General features: G+C 43.0%; 1 protein-coding gene across 1 annotated transcript; it reads right to left on the minus strand.

Annotated features, from left to right (window-relative positions):
• Positions 1-823: 823 nt before the first annotated feature.
• Positions 824-14,818, minus strand: LOC124143445. The gene is made up of 8 exons (XM_046512420.2): positions 14,408-14,818; positions 10,791-11,070; positions 9,125-9,691; positions 8,011-8,105; positions 7,227-7,309; positions 5,692-5,837; positions 4,419-4,511; positions 824-3,111 (listed from the first exon to the last, which is right to left on the minus strand). Exons 1-8 carry the CDS (start codon positions 14,642-14,644, stop codon positions 2,036-2,038), a joined length of 2,577 nt encoding a protein of 858 aa, XP_046368376.2. The 5' UTR covers positions 14,645-14,818; the 3' UTR covers positions 824-2,035.
• Between the last annotated feature and the right edge of the window lie 5,086 nt (positions 14,819-19,904).

Consider the following 19,904-nt stretch of genomic DNA (forward strand, 5'->3'; position numbering starts at 1 on the left):
AGTTCTAGTTAATATTTTACTTATATAACTGACTATAAAAGTCCAGTTCCACCAGATCGTCTTCACTGGGCGGCGCCATTTTGTTTGAAGCAAGTGCAAGTGATATGAATGGTGGAATCTGATTGTTCAATAGGATTGACATAGAAGGGACATAACTCGTAATAAGCCACCGTAGGTCCTTCGATCAAGCCTGGAAATTCCAGCTTAGTTCGGCAAGGGTGGAAACTGGACTTTTATAGTCAGTTATCGCCTCTGCCTCGGGAAGATGGTCTCATACACAAACTTGAGCACATTTATTAAAAACATGAAAGAGTTGGAAAAGATCTGTCGAAGCCCTGTTGAGGGTACACATGCTTTGCAAATCCTGCAGTCGACCGAAATTTGTACGAATGTTGTTTACGAATAGGATGTCGACTCCGTTATGCGATATTGATTGGACTATGCACAAACTCGTTAGTCCAGCCAAAATATAACTCAGAAATTCCATTCCTCCGTAGTCTAGTGGTACAGCGTCCGCCCGAAGGTACGGAGTTCGATCCCCGGTCGCGTCACGCCAAAATACGTTAAAACATGGTCCTTGTTGTTACCCTATCTGGCGGCATTAAGGTATTAAAACAAGGACTTGTCGGCTCGTAGTCAGTTTACTGTGTCTGAGTGGGGCATTCATGTTAAACTGCGACATGGTACCTCAATGGGTTAGCACGATAAATCGGCATCACTCCAGACTACTATAAGCCAGCAGCCACACACGTACGTGCATGAACGTTGCTACGAGAGGCGTTCAATAAGTTTTGCAACTTCAATATAAGTCCAAGTCGCAGAATATCTTTTGCACTTTTATTTTTCAATATAATCTCCATTAACCTCCATACACTTATTGCATTAGTCCTTCAAGCTTTTAATACCACTTTTATAGAAGTCCGCAGATTGGCCCTCTAACCACGCCTCTGTGGCAGCCTTTATGTCCTCGTCATCCTGGAAGCGTCTTCCACGTAGGGCAGATTTCATTTGCCGGAACAGGAAATAGTCACTGGGGGCTAAATCTGGGCTGTTAAGTGGGTGATTTAACTGTTCGAATCCACATTCACATATGGCGGCCTGTGCAATTCTCGATTTGTGAACCGGAGCATGGAAGGAACTTTATTACAGCGCGTTGTTCATGTTTGAGAGAATCCATGATTGTGACCACCCTTAGGTGAATGAAGCCATCACATCTAACTTATTGTTGTGTCTGGAACTTGTTATGACACGTGTCAACCTTATGTTATGACTAGTGCCACAACTGCCACACGTTGACATTGTTTGTGTAAACACAAATGCCTAAGTTGCAAAACTTATTGAACGCCTCTAGTATATAAGTGCAATGATCTTGGACTCGACGTTAAACCCAATTTCACCTCACCTTACATTTGCCTCAGAAAGATGATTAATATAACAATTATTGTACTTTAAAAAAAAAATAAACTCATTCAAATATAAAAAAAGGATCCATTCAAATATTATCAAGATATTTTATTATTAATGACAAAACTGCCATTTTCCTATTTTTGAACAAATCCCAACCCCTCCGAGATTAAAAAGAAAAAAGGAGAAAAAAGAACCCCCCCAAAAAACAAAATATGAAATATTCACAAAATTAATTACAAGGCGACATCAAGGTCACTTCTTCAAGATATATACTCTCAAAACAAGTTAAGGAACACCCGAATCTTTCATATTGCTATAGTTTATTCGTCATGACGTGACAGATTAACTTTAATTGTTTGAATGAATTGCTTTAGTTAATCTGTGATGGCATGACAGATCAACTTTAGTTATATGAAAGAATTGGGTGTAGTATATGTTGCTGTTTTTCGGAAGGAGGGACCAAATCTTTTTTGGCCCCACGACACTATTTTGAAACTGGAAAAACTGTTTTTAGTATCTTCTTAAACAAATTATGCTCAAACAGAAATGCTAAAAAATTCAGCCACCGCCACCCCTCTCCTCTAAAAGGCGGACTCCTTTGTACACCAATTGTTCGTCACGTAAGTCTTCAAAAGCCATTCGGGACGCACTGAAGAGCCGCTTGATGCCAAGCTTCGCCTTTCGGACAAACCTTCACGAAAGCATCTCCATACTGATCACACTGAATGAACTTGTCCTTGTCTGGGTGGGGGTAGTAAAACAGATCCCCTTCGTGAAGGTTCCTCTCGCAAGGGTTGTGAACATTCTTGTCGACCGTCATCTTATTTGGGTCGACAATGACATACTTGCAGATGCAGGTGAGAATGCTCTGGTCCCAGATCTTCCCCTGTTGGCACGTCATGACATATCCAACATTCGGCCAGATGAAGCAGTCAATGTACTTAGTCTCGTCTTGGGGGTAGGGGATGAGATGTCCCTTGGTTTCGTCTGTGCATGGGTGGGTACTCGGTGAGTGAATGCTGGGTCGAACTGACGTAGAATGGGATGTTGCTGTCGACGGTCTTCTAGTGGAAGCAACGTCAGGGTGAGCTTTGATAGTTGTTGTTGGAATGGCAGCCTGTTTTGTTCCTACTGAGGGTATGTGTGATCTAAGTGACGACTTAACGATTGGGGTTGTAGTTTCAGGTGGTGTAGAAGATGTTGCTGGTGAAGTAGCGGGAATAGAAGTCGTAGTTGTGGTTGTTGTAGTAGATGTTGATGAAAAGGTTGTGGGATTCATTTTTGTAGTAACGCGAAGTGAAGGTGGAGTTGATTCAGTCGGGGGTTTAATTGTAGTGGTTGAAGCAGTTATCGTTGTAGTAGTTTTTGTTGTAAAGGTCGTTGATGTAGTAGCAGGCATAGAGGTTACAGTGGGGGTAGGTGGAAATGATGTTCTTTTCATGGTTGTAGCTGGTTGAGAAGGTGGATTTGTTGATGTATTTGGAGCTGCAATTGTGGTGGATGCAGGTGTCCTTGTAGTAGTAGATGTGGTGGTAGAGGGTTCACCAACGATGCAGTCCATGATGTTCTGGTCGTAGATGTGATGTTGGTGACACTGGAACACGTTGTCTATGCCATTGGGTCCACATATGATGAACTTTGTCTGATCCGTGGGATGGGCTTGAAATCCTGGCTCGCTCATCAAGCATGGATTAGATATGTTATCTGCAAATACATAATACATCTAATCATGCTTACCAGCACATAGGAACAAGGATGTCTCAACCAAACCCCGACAAGCTAGTGGTTAAAGCGTTTTCGGCCCGGGTTCGATTCCCCACATGGATACAATGTGTGAAGGCCATTTCTCGTCAATCTCATTAAAATCGGATCTACTTCTCGCTATATCGAAACAGAGATCTGAGGACATCCCATTACGGGTCACGCCAGAACGACCTTTCATCCGACCAATCAAAGCGTCGCTTACCAGATCATGAAAGTGACAGTCGGAATGTGTTTTCTAATCATGCAACCTCGAACACGTTAACACGGGGTATTCCCAACGACAGTTACGGCTGATTCCATCAAAATTATCGTCTATCTCTCGCTTCCGAGGGAGAACATTTGAACCGAAGAGGCGTTGCACAGACAATGGGAATCACTGCCATACAATCTCAACCATATATTAGACATTCAAGAATAGTAGTTTGTTCAGTTTTCAAAATTTTAATCGAGACCTGTGTCAACAATATCTTTCAAGCGTAGTCTGAAATAGAAGTCGCCAGGTTAAAACGAGTGCCGTAAAGCTTGAGAAAGCTGCTTTCTAATTGGCTGATGTGGACTTCTTGTTAGTCATTTCAGTGGTCGGGCAAAGTGGTGGTTCTGATGTGACCCGTAATAGGATGTCCTCAGATTTTTGTTTAGCGGCAGCGACAACTTTGATCTGATTTCTCGTGTACTTCGTCGTGATATCGCGGTAGCATTGCTGCAAGCGGCGTAAATGCATACTCACTCACTCACTCAGTGTAACAGTTGGGGAATACATTAGGATGTTTCGACACGCCAATCTCACGATACTTCAGTTGGTTCATTGTACAATACAAATTGCGATTCTAAATTGAACGTCTTTAGTGCTTGATTTTCATCATGTTCTAACGGTCCATCCGATAAGAGGCAGTTACTATCATCCATTTTATGGTCATACGTTAGTTAAGTTGGACTCGTTTCATGTTTCATTATTATATAAAATGCGGATTTTTTTGCAAAATGAAACAGTTGAAAATTGTGAAACAGTGGCCGGAACAAATCCGGAATTGACAAAAGATTCCACTAGGATATTGAACAGTTGGTGTAGATACTAAGAGTGAGTGAGTGAGGGTGGTTTTACGCCGCTTTTAGCAATATTCCAGCAATATCACGGCGGGAAATGGGCTTCACATATTGTACCCATGTCTGGAATCGAACCCTGGTCTTCGGCGTGACGAGCGAACGCTTTAACCACTACGCTACCCGACCGCCCCGTAGATACTTACATGGAGGTTCCACAACTGTGAAGAAGTTACGGTAGAAGTCCACCACAGAACACACCCTGGCGACGTCATGGTGAACACAGAGGACCGAGGTACCTGGAAGAAAGATCAAATCATACTGAACCAATCACAGAGCAGGAGTGAATTAATCCCGGACGAGGCGTCAGACGTTCTTCAATTTGCTTTATCCGAACGATATTATGCAATAGATGATAAATTAAGAATAATTGAATATCCTTGATCAATGTTGGCAACTTCCATGAGTGGCATAGGAAAGATTAGGGAAGTTGGGTTTCATTATCGTTATTTGGCAGCATCACAATTCTGACGAGCGGACCAAGATGGCGCCTGCTTATTGCTCCATGGACATTTACGTTCACTAATATTATTTATTTGCATCTGGCCCTTTTGCATAGTCTTTACTACATTCATATATTTACGGTAATGTAAAAAACATTAACTCCATTCTTGTATCGATACTAGCGCCATGCTAAGGCTTACAAAGAATCAGAGAAACCAGACATTATGACGACTGCAATACTTTTAATGTCCACGTGGGAACCATGTCCAGATTACAGCAAAGATACCAGCGTTGTTTAACGCCGCACTCCGCAATATTCCAGCTATATGACGGCGGTCTGTAAATAATTGTGTCAGCGAGCCTGACCACCCGATCCCGATAGTCGCCTTTTTCGACAACCATAGTCACCTTTTACGGCAAGCATGGATTACTGAGGACCTATTCTACCCCGGAATCTTCACGGGTTCGATCACTGGATAGTCTGGTGGATTGTCTGGTCCAGACACGATTATTTACAGACCGCCGCCATATAGCTGGAATATTGCTGAGTGCGGCGTTAAACAACAAACAGACATGCAAAAACCAACAGCTTTATGGCTCCGAGAGCCTGGTTTCTCTGATTCTTCTTGGTCTTGACATGGCGCTGGTATCGATACAAGAATGTTTGATCCACGTATTGGGGTGCCGTGCATATTGATTTTCATGGAAATCATTCTGGACTTGGCACCATGGTCGTCTGTGAAGCATTTTGAGACGACCAAATATATCCATATTTGTGGCACATTTTGGCCGTTAACATTAAATTTGGATACAGACTGGTGTCAAAAACGAGATATCTCCAAAAATGCATTGATCTTTCAGTGGGAAACTTTCATGAAGCATTTTCTTGTTTGTTTCATTTTAGCCATCATCAAACATGTGTATACTTTCTTTTGACCGTCAGTTTAGTTTGAACAGTGCAGTTTCAACACCTACTGAGATTAACTCTTTCCACGTTGCCAATGTTGATGGTGTAGTTGCCACTGCAGCCGTTGACGGGTCCAGACGCGGTGATGTTGAGATACAGGGGTCTGTGCTCCGTGTCTATCACTACCACGGTAGCTGTAGCCGGGACGGAGATGCTAGTGGAAAAACATGACAGGAGGTTGGTGTCGTATGAGGTGAGGTGAGGTGAGTTGAAATTGGGTTTAACGTCGCGTCGCTTTATATAAAGACATGCAATATTTAACAGTTTATTTGTTATACTCCATAAGTGAACCCAACCTATATTAAAACTTAAATCAAACTTGCTGCCATGGAAATGTAAAAAATATAAATTTCTACAATTCCTAAATAGCAAAAGGCACCAGTTCAGTATGTGCCTGGTAGACATGCAAAGTTTTGTGATAAAGTATTTAACAATTTTTTAGTTACGCTCCGGAAATGAACACCACCCTTATAGAATCTAAGTCCAACTTGTTACCATGGAAACGTAAAAAATAAAAAGTTCTAAAATTCCTACAAAACAAAAGGCACAAGTTCAGCATGATAGACATACAAAGTTTGGTTAGAAAGTATTGAATGGGTTTTGAGTTATGCTCCGGAAACGAACTCTACCTAAAAGAACCTAAGTCCAATTTGTTGCCATGGAAACGTAAAAAATAAAAATTTCTAAAATTCCTAAATAGCAAAAGGCACCAGTTTATTATGTGACTGATAGATTTGCCAAGTTTCGACCAAATACAGTGAATGGTTTTCGAGTTCTGCCCCGGAAAAGGAAATGATTACGGACGGTCGAACAGACAGACTGGATGATCGCTATATCCACAAAACCTCCCCCCCCCCCCCCCCCCCCACCCACCCCCCCATCCCCCACTCTACCCCCGGATTATATGCCGGAGGGATAAAAAGTAATCGTTGTTGGGTAATTTTGGTGTAAACATAAATTGGTTCCATGAAGACTGAAAATTGAAATGTTGTAAATTTGTGCCGAAAACCAACAAATGCATTGATTTTTAAAGATGACATGTCTAAGTTTTAAATAAAATTATATTAAAAATCTAAAACCATGTAGAAGTATTCTTTGAGTGCTGACTTAGCGCCAGTATAGTTCTGTTTTTGAATATAAAATGCCTAACTGGAGATATTTTCAATTTAAGTGTGTATTTTTTACCCCGCTTTTAGCAATATTCCAGCAGTATCACGGCGGGGGACACATTATCCCCGTGAGGGGAAACGAACCCTGGTCTTCGGTGTGAACAGCGAACACTTTAACCACTAGGCTACCCACCTCCCCCTTTTCAATTGAAAATGAACCACATGATAAAATCAACTGAGAGGTAGTTTGTTTTGCTCCTTGGTATATGTGAAGTGTTCTCTGTATAAATCTTTGCTTATAAAACATAAAATATTCTGAGTTGTTTCAGTAAGACGAGCTAATGCTTTGTCCAGATGGCTACCAACCCATCCCCCATTCGTATCTGATACCGTACTATGTACATGTATGTCTGGAGATAAAGGAACCCTCCTACCTGTAGAAGTCGTGGCCGGCCTGGTTGGGGGTGGGATTGATCACGGACCCGTAAACACTGACCGCGCCGTCAGTAACGGCGAGCTAGGAATAGAAAACAAGCATTGGTGGCGCACCTCTGATGGCGTGTACAATGTATTTGCGCAGTATGACGCTTGGATAGGAATTAGTTAGTGAAACAAATGGAGAAAGGTGTTGGTATAGACGTGGATGATGTGGCGTGTGTGTGTGTGTGCTGGTGTGTGTGTTGGTGTAGGTAGTGTGTGTGTGTGTGTGTGTGTGTGTGTGTGTGTGTTGGTGTAGGTAGTGTGTGTGTGTGCTGGTGTGTGTGTGTTGGTGTTGATGTGGGCAGTGTGGTGTGTGTGTGTGTGTGTGTGTGTGTGTGTGTGTGTAGGTGTTTGTGTGGTGTGTGTTGGTGTTGATGTGTGTGTGTTGGTGTGTGTGTGTGTGTGTGTGTGTGTGTGTGTGTGTGTGTGTGTGTACGTGTGTAGATGTTTGTGTGGTGTGTGTAAGAATGGCCGTGGGGTGGGGTTGGAGAGAAGGATGTTGGTGTGAGCGTAGCGTGTGGAGCGTGAGTGTGGGTTTGAGCGCGTGTGTGAGATGCGTGTGTCGGTGGCAGTGTGAACAAATAAATTATCACCATGTATATATGATCTTAAATGTATTACGCTCATATAAAGATTAGTCAGGAGGCCCCCATCCACCATCTCCTGTATCCCTCGTGATCCCTTTTCCCTACCTTCTACCCCTATGCAGATGTACAGGTAGGAGTTCCCGCAACTTACCATGACCTGTGTTGTTGAACCGTTACTGTCAATCTGGTAGAGCCCACTGTTCAAGCAGGGGTAGACGTAGCGGCCGCGAGTCAGGACAGCTGGGGCTGGAAAAGCCACCATGTACTATACAGTGTAGTGACACTTAGCAATAATCGAACATTCTGTCTGACACACATCGAGTCTCCATCGACCAGCTATCACATTTTAATTCAAATTTCCCGTTGTGGCACACGTTATGGCAAACGGGGATATTCAGAAAAGTATGAAAGATTTGGGACTTAACCCCAAGCTTACTACGAGCAAATGCGACCCTTACCGCCTCCACCCCACCCATTTCTGGTGGCCCCCGCCGTGATATTGCTGGAATATTGTTAAAAGCGGCGTAAAACCATACTCACTCACTCACTCACTCACTCCATCCCACCCAACCCCAAAGAGAGACGCAGACACTCATCATTGGTACCTGTAGTCGTGTCAATACGATCGCGTTGTTTGTTTGAGAAGCAATTTTTTTCTGTAATTGCTTCTAACAATTTCTTCTCTAAAAGGACATTTTTGGGACTTCTTGTTTCAGAACACCTGAGCAAAAGGTTTTTACCATCATTTATATAAATTATTTTAGAATGTCCCTGTCCCCTTTCAGTTAGAAACATGATTTTTTCACAAATACTTTAAAACATGTTTTTCTCTGAAAAGAAACATTTTTCTCCGAACAATATTTTTTCCCCGACACCCAAAACAATGAGTATCATTTCTTTAAATGTATTTCTTTTTTCAACCCTCGCATATAAAATGGTTGTTCTATTATATACCACATTGAAATCATGAAATCATGAAGATCCTGGTTAGAATAGGGTCTTCAGCAACCCATGCTTTCCGTAAGAGGCAACAACGCTTGTCGTAAGAGGCGACTAACGGGATCGGGTGGTCAGGCTGGCTGACTTGGTTAATGCATGTCATCATATCCTAATTGCATAGAACGATGCTCATGATGTCAATCAATGGATTGTCTGGTCCAGATTCGATTATTTACGGACCGCCGTCATATAACTGGAATATTGCTGAGTGCGGCGTTAAACAACAAACAAAGAAACCAACAAACAAGAAAGCAGAAACCACTCACCCTTGCATGAAACCTCCTGGATTTCACCTACAAGCGAACTGAGTTCTCCGTATCCGGTAAGCGTCACAACATGTGTACACTCAGGCTTGTTAGCAAGGTTTCTCAGCTCGTCCGTGTCCACATCACCACCTACCCCAATAGCAAATATTGTAATCCCTTTGTTTCTGGTGCGTATTGCGGCAGGAAGAGTTCTCTTGGGAGCTGTGGATTTCCCGTCTGTAACCAACAGAATAACCTTCGAGCTCCCCTCTCTGGAACCCGAAGACTTGGTAAACAACGTTTCCGAAGCGTAGTCCAATGCTTGGTCGGTGTCCGTGGGTCCCTCTGACTTGAGCACTTGGTCAATTGCTTCATGGACGTCATCGTTGTTCGTGTATTGGTTGAAATCAAACTGAGATTTGTACCCACTGCTGAAAGTTACGAGCGCTATTCGGACATCATTACGACCTATCTTGAAGTTTTTCACAACATTTTGCGCAAACTGTTTGGCTTTCTTAAAATCCTCTGGAGCAAGACTTGAGGAGGCATCGACGAGGAAAGCTAAATCAAGGTCTGTTCGTTGGCAGACTGAAAGTAATGGAAATATTTGACTTTAATTTTTTTCCGACAAAACCTTTTCCATATTCATAATAAATCTCTGCCACAAACAGAGTCGATGTGCTATTCCGACCATATCATAAACATGTGTTTTTTGGATCACTGTAAAATAGTGATGGTACCAGGCTTTCGCGAAAAGGTGAGCTTATCCTGCCCCACCGTTGCCACCCGGTAAGTAGGAAGTAAGTACCCCTTTCTGCTTATTAAACATGTTTCACTTCCGACATTCAATTGTTTCTTGGTGGTTTGCTCGTAGGAAGAGGGGGCACGGGTGGCCCAGTCGTCTAAGGCGCCGCGATTCGCTGTGCACAGTTGCGTCCCTTGGGCACGCCAGAAACCTATGATTGTGGGCTCGAATCCCGGTTCGCCCCGATTATGTTTCTAGGTTTGTCATCACCATACCCGTGCTCGTGGGTTTCACCGAAGTGGTTAACGTCTGAGACCTGCATGACTTCGGGTTTTCCTCCCACATTAAGCTGTCACGCCGTGATATAACTGGAATAATGTTAAAAGCGGCGTAAAACCCAACTTACTCCTGGGAACCGTTCATGGATGGGGAAATACCAGAAACAAATATCCTTTTCTGCTGATCTAAAATTGACAGTTCCGACAGCCGGCTAACTAAGAGTGGAATTATACGTATATAATTATTTTTGGGAATAGTTCATAGTTGGAAAGATACCGCAAAGACAAGGTCTCTCTGATACTCCATCATCTGAGAAAACCAGGTTAGGTCAAACATTTAATTAATTTACAAAATCGCTCTCTCAAAAGCTAGAAAAAATGCCATTTTGGCACATGTTAGCTGTTTTTATTTTAGCAAACATTTTAGAACGTTACAATATAAGTCCGAACACGCAATTGTCTAAAGATCCAAATTTTTATTCACATAAACTTTCCCAACGATTTCTTAAGGTTCTTCATACTTCTTAAAGTATGAACATTTAGGGAACAGAAAAGGTTCCATATCATAACTAGTGGTTTAAATAATCCCATCATTTAATATCCAAAAATGATATTAGGTGAAAGTTAAAGTGTGGCAACGTTCTGCAACCCAGCCTTACTATACCTGTGTCAAAACGTTTGGATCCTTCTGAAAAATTGTGCACTGATTGAGTGTCATTGCGGAAGTGCCTCTGGTAGAAGGTGGCTTGGTCTTCTGTTCGTTGAGGGATGTCTTCAGGCAAGGTGGCGAGGTAGAGAGCTGCTGCAAGTACCGAGAAGATGGGTTTCCTGAGGTCTGCCCAATTGGTTATGTTCCAATCAATGCCAAATCGAGATGTTATCTTGGGGAACAGGGCTCGAGCCGAGCTGGATGCCTTGGTGATGATGAACTTGCTTTCATCAATCTGCGTGACCAAGAGTGAGTGAGTGAGTGAGTGAGTGAGTGAGTGAGTGAGTGAGTGAGTGAGTGAGTGAGTGAGTGAGTGAGTGAGTGAGTGAGTGAGTGAGTGAGTGAGTGAGTGAGTGAGTGAGTGAGTGAGTGAGTGAGTGAGTGAGTGAGTGAGTGAGTGAGTGAGTGAGTGAGTGAGTGAGTGAGTGAGTGAGTGAGTGAGTGAGTGAGTGAGTGAGTGAGTGAGTGAGTGAGTGAGTGAGTGAGTGAGTGAGTGAGTGAGTGAGTGAGTGAGTGAGTGAGTGAGTGAGTGAGTGAGTGAGTGAGTGAGTGAGTGAGTGAGTGAGTGAGTGAGTGAGTGAGTGAGTGAGTGAGTGAGTGAGTGAGTGAGTGAGTGAGTGAGTGAGTGAGTGAGTGAGTGAGTGAGTGAGTGAGTGAGTGAGTGAGTGAGTGAGTGAGTGAGTGAGTGAGTGAGTGAGTGAGTGAGTGAGTGAGTGAGTGAGTGAGTGAGTGAGTGAGTGAGTGAGTGAGTGAGTGAGTGAGTGAGTGAGTGAGTGAGTGAGTGAGTGAGTGAGTGAGTGAGTGAGTGAGTGAGTGAGTGAGTGAGTGAGTGAGTGAGTGAGTGAGTGAGTGAGTGAGTGAGTGAGTGAGTGAGTGAGTGAGTGAGTGAGTGAGTGAGTGAGTGAGTGAGTGAGTGAGCGCCCCTCTCTGATTAGTGTCTCCACGTGGCCAACCGATGGATGTCGGACAGCCATGGTCAACAACACTTCCATACAAAGAAGCAGAAATGAATATGTATACCGAAGATGTCTTTTTAGGGAATTAATAGGTGAGGCTACAGGCATGTATAATTGGATACAGAGGTGATATTTCACACATATATAATTGGATAGAGAGGTGAGGTCTCAAGCATTTATAAATGGATAGAGATTTGATGTTACAAGCATATATAATTGGACAGAGAGGTGATATTTCATACATATGTAATTGGATAGAGATGTGAGGCTACAAGCATTTATAATTGGATAGAGATTTGATGTTACAAGCATATATAATTGGATAGAGGTGCGGTTACAAGCATATATAATTGGATAGAGAGGGGATATTTCATACATATGTAATTGGATAGAGATGTGAGGCTACAAGCATTTATAATTGGATAGAGATAAGATGTTACATGCTTGTCTGAATGGATAAATAGGTGAGGCTGCAAGCATATATAATTGGATAGAGAGGTGATGTTACAATCATTTATAAATGGATGGAGATTTGATGTTAAAAGCATATATAATTGGATAGAGGTGCGGTTACAAGCATATATAATTGGATAGAGATAAGATGTTACATGCTTGTCTGTATGGATAAAAAGTTGAGGCTACAAGCATTTATAATTGGATAGAGGTGCGGTTACAAGCATATGTGATTGGATTGGTAGATGTCGTTACTTGCATATATTATTGAATAAATTAGTGAGGTTGCATTTATGTATGCTTGTATAAATAGGTGAGGTTACAGGCATGTATAATTTTATGAAAGTGAGGTTACAAGCATCATAATTAGATAGAGATGTGATTTTACATGCAATGTATAAGTTTTAGGTGATGTAACATGCATATATAATTGAAGAAATATGTGATGTTAGACGCATGTATAATTGGATGGATAGGTGAGGTTAAAAGCATGTATAATTGGATGGACGGGTGAGGTTACAAGCATGTATAATTGGATGGAGAGGTGGGGTTAAAAGCATGCATGGTTGGATGGAGAGATGAGGTTACAAGCATGCATGATTGGATGGAGATGTGAGGTTACAAGCATGCATGATTGGATGGAGATGTGAGGTTACAAGCATGCATGATTGGATGGAGAGGTGAGGTTACAAGCATGCATGATTGGATGGAGAGGTTAGGTTACAAGCATGTATGATTGGATGGAGAGGTGAGGTTACAAGCATATATGATTGGGTGGAGAGGTGAGGTTACAAGCATGTATGATTGGATGGAGATGTGAGGTTACAAGCATGCATGATTGGATGGAGATGTGAGGTTACAAGCATGCATGATTGGATGGAGAGGTGAGGTTACAAGCATGTATGATTGGATGGAGATGTGAGGTTACAAGCATGTATGATTGGATGGAGAGGTGAGGTTACAAGCATGTATGATTTGATCGAGAGGTGAGGTTGTATAATTGGAGCTGATGTTATGCATATGTAATAGGAAAAGTGGTGTTACCGACATGTTAAATGATAAGAAAGGTCATGTTATGGTTCAGGTTAAAGCATATACAAAGTGCATGCACATCGTTACTCTTAAACAATTTAAGGGAGTATGTAGCACCACACTGGAACTCATCAATGACAGAAAACATCACATAACCGCCATAATACTATGTGGTATTAGCAGATTAACACAACCTTCAAAGTATCTTACAGCCAATCAGTGCACAATTGTCAGAAGGATCCAAACGTTTTGGCAAAGGTTTATTTGTTTGTTGTTTAACGCCAAATAATCCAGCTGTATGACGACGGCCTGTAAATAATCGAGTCTGGACAAGACAATCCAGTGATTGACATCATAGGCATCGATCTTCCCATTTTGGGATACGATGATATGCATCAACCATGTCAGCGAGCCTGACCACCCGATCCCGTTAGTCGCCTCCTTCGACAAGAATGGAATCCTGAAGACCTATTCGAACCCGGATCTTCACTGGGCTATAACTTCGTATATCGCATACGTAAATAATATGCCTGTTTTTGAAAAGTTAAAATTATTTGTCTACAAAGAATTATATGTGAGGCAACAACCCCTGTCTGAACAGGGAACTTGAACGTAAAGTGTGAACACATACAACGCACTTTCCCCAGTGAACGTAATCAATGTACAATACTTCAAACAGCCAATGCTGTCAACCTGATACCTTATTGCTTCTATACAGTTCCGGGCAAAAGAAAGTATACACCTATGTTTGCTGATTATTGGATTTGATACGGGAATCATAGACCTCAAGCTTCGGCGACTGTTTTCAGCGAGTTACGTTTTGATAACATTTGTAATGTTTTGATCAAATCCACTTTTCAAGTTTATATTTTCTTTTGCCCGATACTTTAGTATAGTATTCTTATATGTGTGCCAATAGCCTCGCGTACAGAAATAAAAGACTTGAATTGAAAACATGCACTGTTCCTTAAAAAACATATATATCCACTTATACATACATGATATATCACCTTTCTTTCCAATAATATACCAATGTGACATCAACTATGCAACCAATTATTTATGACATTAAAGAAGAAACGGTCTTTACCGCACACTTTAAAAATAATTTAACAAGATCCAACACGCTACCTGCCATATTCCTCCATCATAGCCATGTCTGTAGGTCTTAGCGTCTGTTCCATCGTGAGTCTCCACGTAGGCCAGGCGTCTGAGGAACAGCTTGTCGTGAGAGAAGGTACAAGATTCCCGGATCCTGCTCACCACAGCTTCGACAACCTCTTCCCCAGATGTTCCTGGAACTCGAGTCTGATCCTGGCCCAACGCCAGCCCAAGCAGACCCACCGAAATAACGAACACCGATATCATATGTACTGTACAGTGAGAACAAGGACTAAATAATGATGCTTAAGTATATTAAGAACTAGATCCTTGATATAAGACAGCAGACAGGGAAGAAGCGTACCCAGCAACATCAGCATCTGTAATTGATGTAAGATAAGTACATCTCTTCCAGGAAAGACATAATGACTAAGAGGTGACTAACAGGTCAAGCGGATACCTGTTATATCGCGAAACTGGTCGTGGGATTGTTCTGAGTGGGCGCAACCTAGCTAGGTAACTGGGGTGTTCGAAGCAAACATGTGTAGCCATTGCGGATTAGCACAGTTGATGTCATGGTGTTCTCATAGGGACATTTCATTGTTCATAGTCTCATGGCTTTAAACACCCTTGATGACAAGGACTCGGTGCAGTGTGCGACAACAACGAGAGACTGTGTACACGTTGGAGGAATGTGTATGTGGTTGTGTATGACAAACTGGTAACTCCCATCATTAAATTGATATAGAACGCAATTTCTCTTACAGAGGGAAAATTATGGAATACTGTAAGGGACATTCTCGCGATCTCGCATTCTCGTGTTTTGGGCATATTTACCTCGTTTCCAAAGGTCGAGATCGCGAGAATGCGAGATCGCGAGAATGTCCCTTACAGTATTCCATAGAAAATGGCTTCCCGGAATACGTGCCAGTGGGAATGTTTTCACGTCATGTTCCAACACAGAACTTAAAAACAGATCGGCGACGAAAATATTATCTGATATGATTAATGCATATATAGGGGTTGGTTTTGTTGGAGACGTCATATAATTTGGTCACTGTTTCAAGAAATTCATTCTTTCTCGGACAGAAGGCGTCGATTTTTTAAATACATATTTAAGGGCATCAGGACGCTCATAATAAATACGTTTTTGTATAACATGAACGCAGCGTGTTCATGCATGTAGTCAGAGCCGATTAGACCCGTGAAGATCCGGGGTAGAATAGGTATTCAGCAACCCATTCTTGCCGTAAAAGGCGACTATCCTTGTCGTAAAAGGCGACTAACGGGATCGGGTGGTCAGGCTCGCTGACTTGGTTTGAAGCACGTCATCGATCCCAATTGCGTGGATCGATGCTGATGATATCAATCACTGGATTATCTGGTCCAGACTCGACTATTTACAGACTGCCGTCATAAAGCTGGAATATTGCTGAGTGCGGCGTTAAACAACAAACAAACAAACCAATCAGTGCCGATTAAATTAGGGATGAGATGGTCCAGCTCTGTGACTAGACTGATTGCGTGTCATTGTAAGCCGTAGACGTGGCATGTTGCTCATGCTTTCAGTCACTGGTTTGTCTGGTCCAGACTCGATTATTTTTAGGAACCTTGGATATAAGTGGACTATTGCTAACTGTGTCGTCTACAACAAACTCAACATTAAATAGAGACGGCCCAGTGGCCATTCACATATGGACGTGCTCGCAGTCGTTGATCCAGTGCATCCCATAAATGTTCGATTGGGTTTAAATCTGGAGAGCCGGAGTGCCAGGCAGGACCTGGATGTTGTGATTCCTGGAAAAGGCTATTGTCATTCTTGCAGTGTCGAGCATTGTCTTGTTGGAAAATGACTTTCGCTTGTTGCATAATGGGAAGGACGTGTGGCCAAAGAATCGCTGCGCCTTTAAATTCCCCAGAACGTGCACCAATTCTGTTCTACCAGTGTGGGAGATGGCTACCCACATCATTACACTACCACCACCAAATCTGTCCACTTCCTGTATGCAGTTTCGTGAATGACGTTCCCCTCGGCGCCTGTAAACACGACGTCTATCGTCCGCACGACGAAGCATAAAACGTGACCTCCACCGCAGTTGTGACCATACTCTGTGACCTTGACATCATTAACGCCGCAAGCCGACGATGCAGGTCCGCCAAAATCACACCTCAAACTGGTCGTCTAGCGATAAATGCATTCAGCGCGTAACCGGTTCCACACTGTTGGGCTGATATCAAATCGCAAATCCAGTATTGTTGTAGAGTTGGCCGTAGTGGTTCACGTGAGTGACGTAGCCGTATGAATCTGTCCTCTGCTAGAGTAGTGATGCATGGTCGACCGGATCTGGGAAGGTCCCGTGTTGTCCCGTGTGTATGATAACGGTTCAACGGTTTTGTAATGGTGCTTGGTGCTACGTGGAAAAAAAACCCTGGCTACAGCTGAAGATGACTTTCCTGTCCTATTTCGTCAGTCGTGGCATGTTTTCGCTGTTCAGTTGCTGTAAGATTTGTTAGGGCATGTAAACGAAAACCCAATGTTTTTATAGCCTTACTAGTGATGTTGCATTTGCATGTTGTATTGGTGTGTTTCGGCGCCTGGCTCTCACGTGGTTGTGTGTTTACGATTTTTCCATCTTTTAACCAAATCTCTGCAGTACCTCATTCTTTCGACACAAATCAACCCGTGCAGACATTACCAATTCATTTTAGGACCCGTGAATATTCCGTAAAAGGCGACTATGCTTGTCGTAAAAGGTCTTAGACGTTTACCACTTCTGTGAAACTCAAGACTGGAACCCATGCTTGCCGTAAAAGGCGACTATGCTTGTCGTTGGAGGCGACTAACGGGATCAGGTGGTCAGGCTCGCTGACTTGGTTGATGCATGTCATCGTATCCAAATTGTGTGGATCGATGCTCATGATGTCAATCACTGGATTGTCTGGTCCACACTCGATTATTTTACAGACCGCCGTCATATAGCTGGAATAGTGCTGAGTGCGGCGTTAAACAATAATTAAACAAAACAAACAATTCATTTTGGGTATTAATTTTGTATGGATGTCTACAACACTCTGTCAGATATTCACGAATTTACTACTATAGCGTTTCTTCTTTTGCAGAGTATATAGACTCCAGTGCTCGTGTGAGCAGGACTGACACAGTCGTCTGAGGCGCAACAAATCGTTGTGCAGAGTTGCGGCCCTTAGGCGTGCCAGAAACCTGTGATTGTGGGTTCATGTTGGAAGTGCAGTTCATTGACTCACCTCAGTGAAAAATATTCAAGGCTGCTGACACTTAACAATTGGCGTCCACTTGTGTGAGTTCATTTCAGTAGGAACTGTTTTGAGTGAGGTTAAATTGTCACGTGTCATTGACAGGCCCGGAGGAACACGTTCTGTTTGCATATCATATAAGCTATTCTTGGCATGATTGCAAATGGATTATTTGTAAACAATCAAGGCCCCATTACACAAAACAACCTTAGCTGAGGTGAACCTTAACCACTACGGTTAGAATTAGTGAGTGAGTGTGTGAGTGGGTGAGTTGGGGTTAACGCCGCTTTTAACAGTATTCCAGTTATATCGCGGCGTGTCAGCTTAATGTGGGAGGAAAGCCCGAAGTGATGCAGGTCTCGGACGTTTACCACTTCAGTGAAACCCACGAGCACGGGTATGGTGCTGACAAACCTAGAAACATAATTGGGGCGAACCGGGATTCGAGCCCACAATCATAGGTTTCTGGCGTGCCCAAGGGACGCAACTCTGCACAGCGAATCGCGGCGCCTTAGACGACTGGGCCACCCGTGCCCCCCGGTTAGAATTAAGGTGACCTAGTCTGAAGTTACGCCCGTTTCGGTAAGCAGCCCCAGCGGGTGGCTGGCAACTGGGATGGCCAACCTTGGCGCTGAGGTTGCAACCATCAGGCTGTATGACATCGCGTTCTGAAACCATTACTGGACATGTTGTTTAAAACAAGTCAGTTTAGGATGTCTTTGCCTGTTTCTGTTTGTGTGTCCTGATGTTAAATCCGATTTACATAATCGTCAAATGGAATTTCTGAACATGAACGGTTACCAAATTATCGCTTACTTCCATAATTCCATCCATTGTGATGTACCTTTCTTGATGGCATGCCAACGTGTTGTTTAAAATCCACGTGTCAGAGCTGTATTTGATTAATCCTTGATCAGATCATCTAGCACAGCAATATAAACAACACAGAGTTGTCCTACCAAAAAAATGAATCAAATCAAGGAAAAAATCTCATGACAAAGTGGAGTCGACAGTGTATCTGAATGTCAACACACATTTCTTGATGAAGTCAATGTTCTTTGTATAGACCCGTGGAGATTCCGGGGTAGAATAGGTCTTCAGCAAGCCATGCTTGCCGTAAAAGGTTACTATGCTTGTCGTAAAAGGCGACTAACGGGATCGGTTTGATCAGGCCCGCTGACTTGGTTGATGCATGTCATCGATCCCAATTGCGTGGATCGATGCTCATGATGGCAGACACTGGATTGTCTGTTCCAGACTCGATTATGTACAGACCGCCGTCATATAGCTGGAATATTGCTTAGTGCGGCGTTAAACACCAAAACCAACCAACTGTATAGAGAATATCAGGCCTAGGGGATGACAATTCTCAAACACGGGTAGAAATACCGGTTGTTACTTCATGTACAATAAACGGCCCTAAATATACATTCTCAATGCACTGCAGATATCGACTCAATCTTACCTTACTTATATTTCCTTACACCCTTATTTTTATACTTTAATTGTTAATTCTGACCAGGTATTAGCAGTACATTCCCTTGTATTAAGACATGTTAAAGCTACAGTGAGTGAGTGAGTGAGTAATGTTTTACGCCGCTTTTAGCAATTTTCCAGCAATATCACGGCGGGGGACACAGGAAAAATGGGCTTCGCACATTGTACCCATGTCGGGAATCGAACCCGGGTCTTCGGCGTGACGAGCGAACGCTTTAACCACTAGGCTACCCGACCGCCCTGTTAAAGCTACAGCCTTCGTTTAACAGATACCGTTTTCATCGGGTAATAGACCCGTAAAGATCCGGGGTAGAAGAGGTCTTCAGCAACCCATGCTTGCCGTAATAAGAGACTAGGCGACTAACGGGATCGGGTGGTCAGGCTCGCTGACTTGGTTAATGCATGTCATCGTATCCTAAGTGTGTAGGTTGAAGTTCATGATGTCAATCACTGAATTGTCTTGTCCAGACTCGATTATTGCAACAACTACAATGAATATTTGAATCACTGGTCAATCTTGATGTGGGAGGCCTGAAGCAATGCAGTCACGGGGAAAGGGTTGGGTGCTGAACATTACAGAGTCATAATTAGGGGTAGTTAAAGCCCCGTGAAGATGCTTGTCGTAAGAGGCGAATAACGGGATCGGGTGGTCAGGCTCGCCGATTTGGTTTATGCATGTCATCGTATCCCAATTCCGTAGGTCGATGCTCATGATGTCAATCACTCGACTGTCTTGTCCAGACTCGATTATTGCTCA

This window comes from Haliotis rufescens, unplaced genomic scaffold (assembly GCF_023055435.1).
Source record: "Haliotis rufescens isolate VD_foot unplaced genomic scaffold, xgHalRufe1.0.p SCAF_8, whole genome shotgun sequence".
Lineage (NCBI taxonomy): Eukaryota > Metazoa > Mollusca > Gastropoda > Lepetellida > Haliotidae > Haliotis > Haliotis rufescens.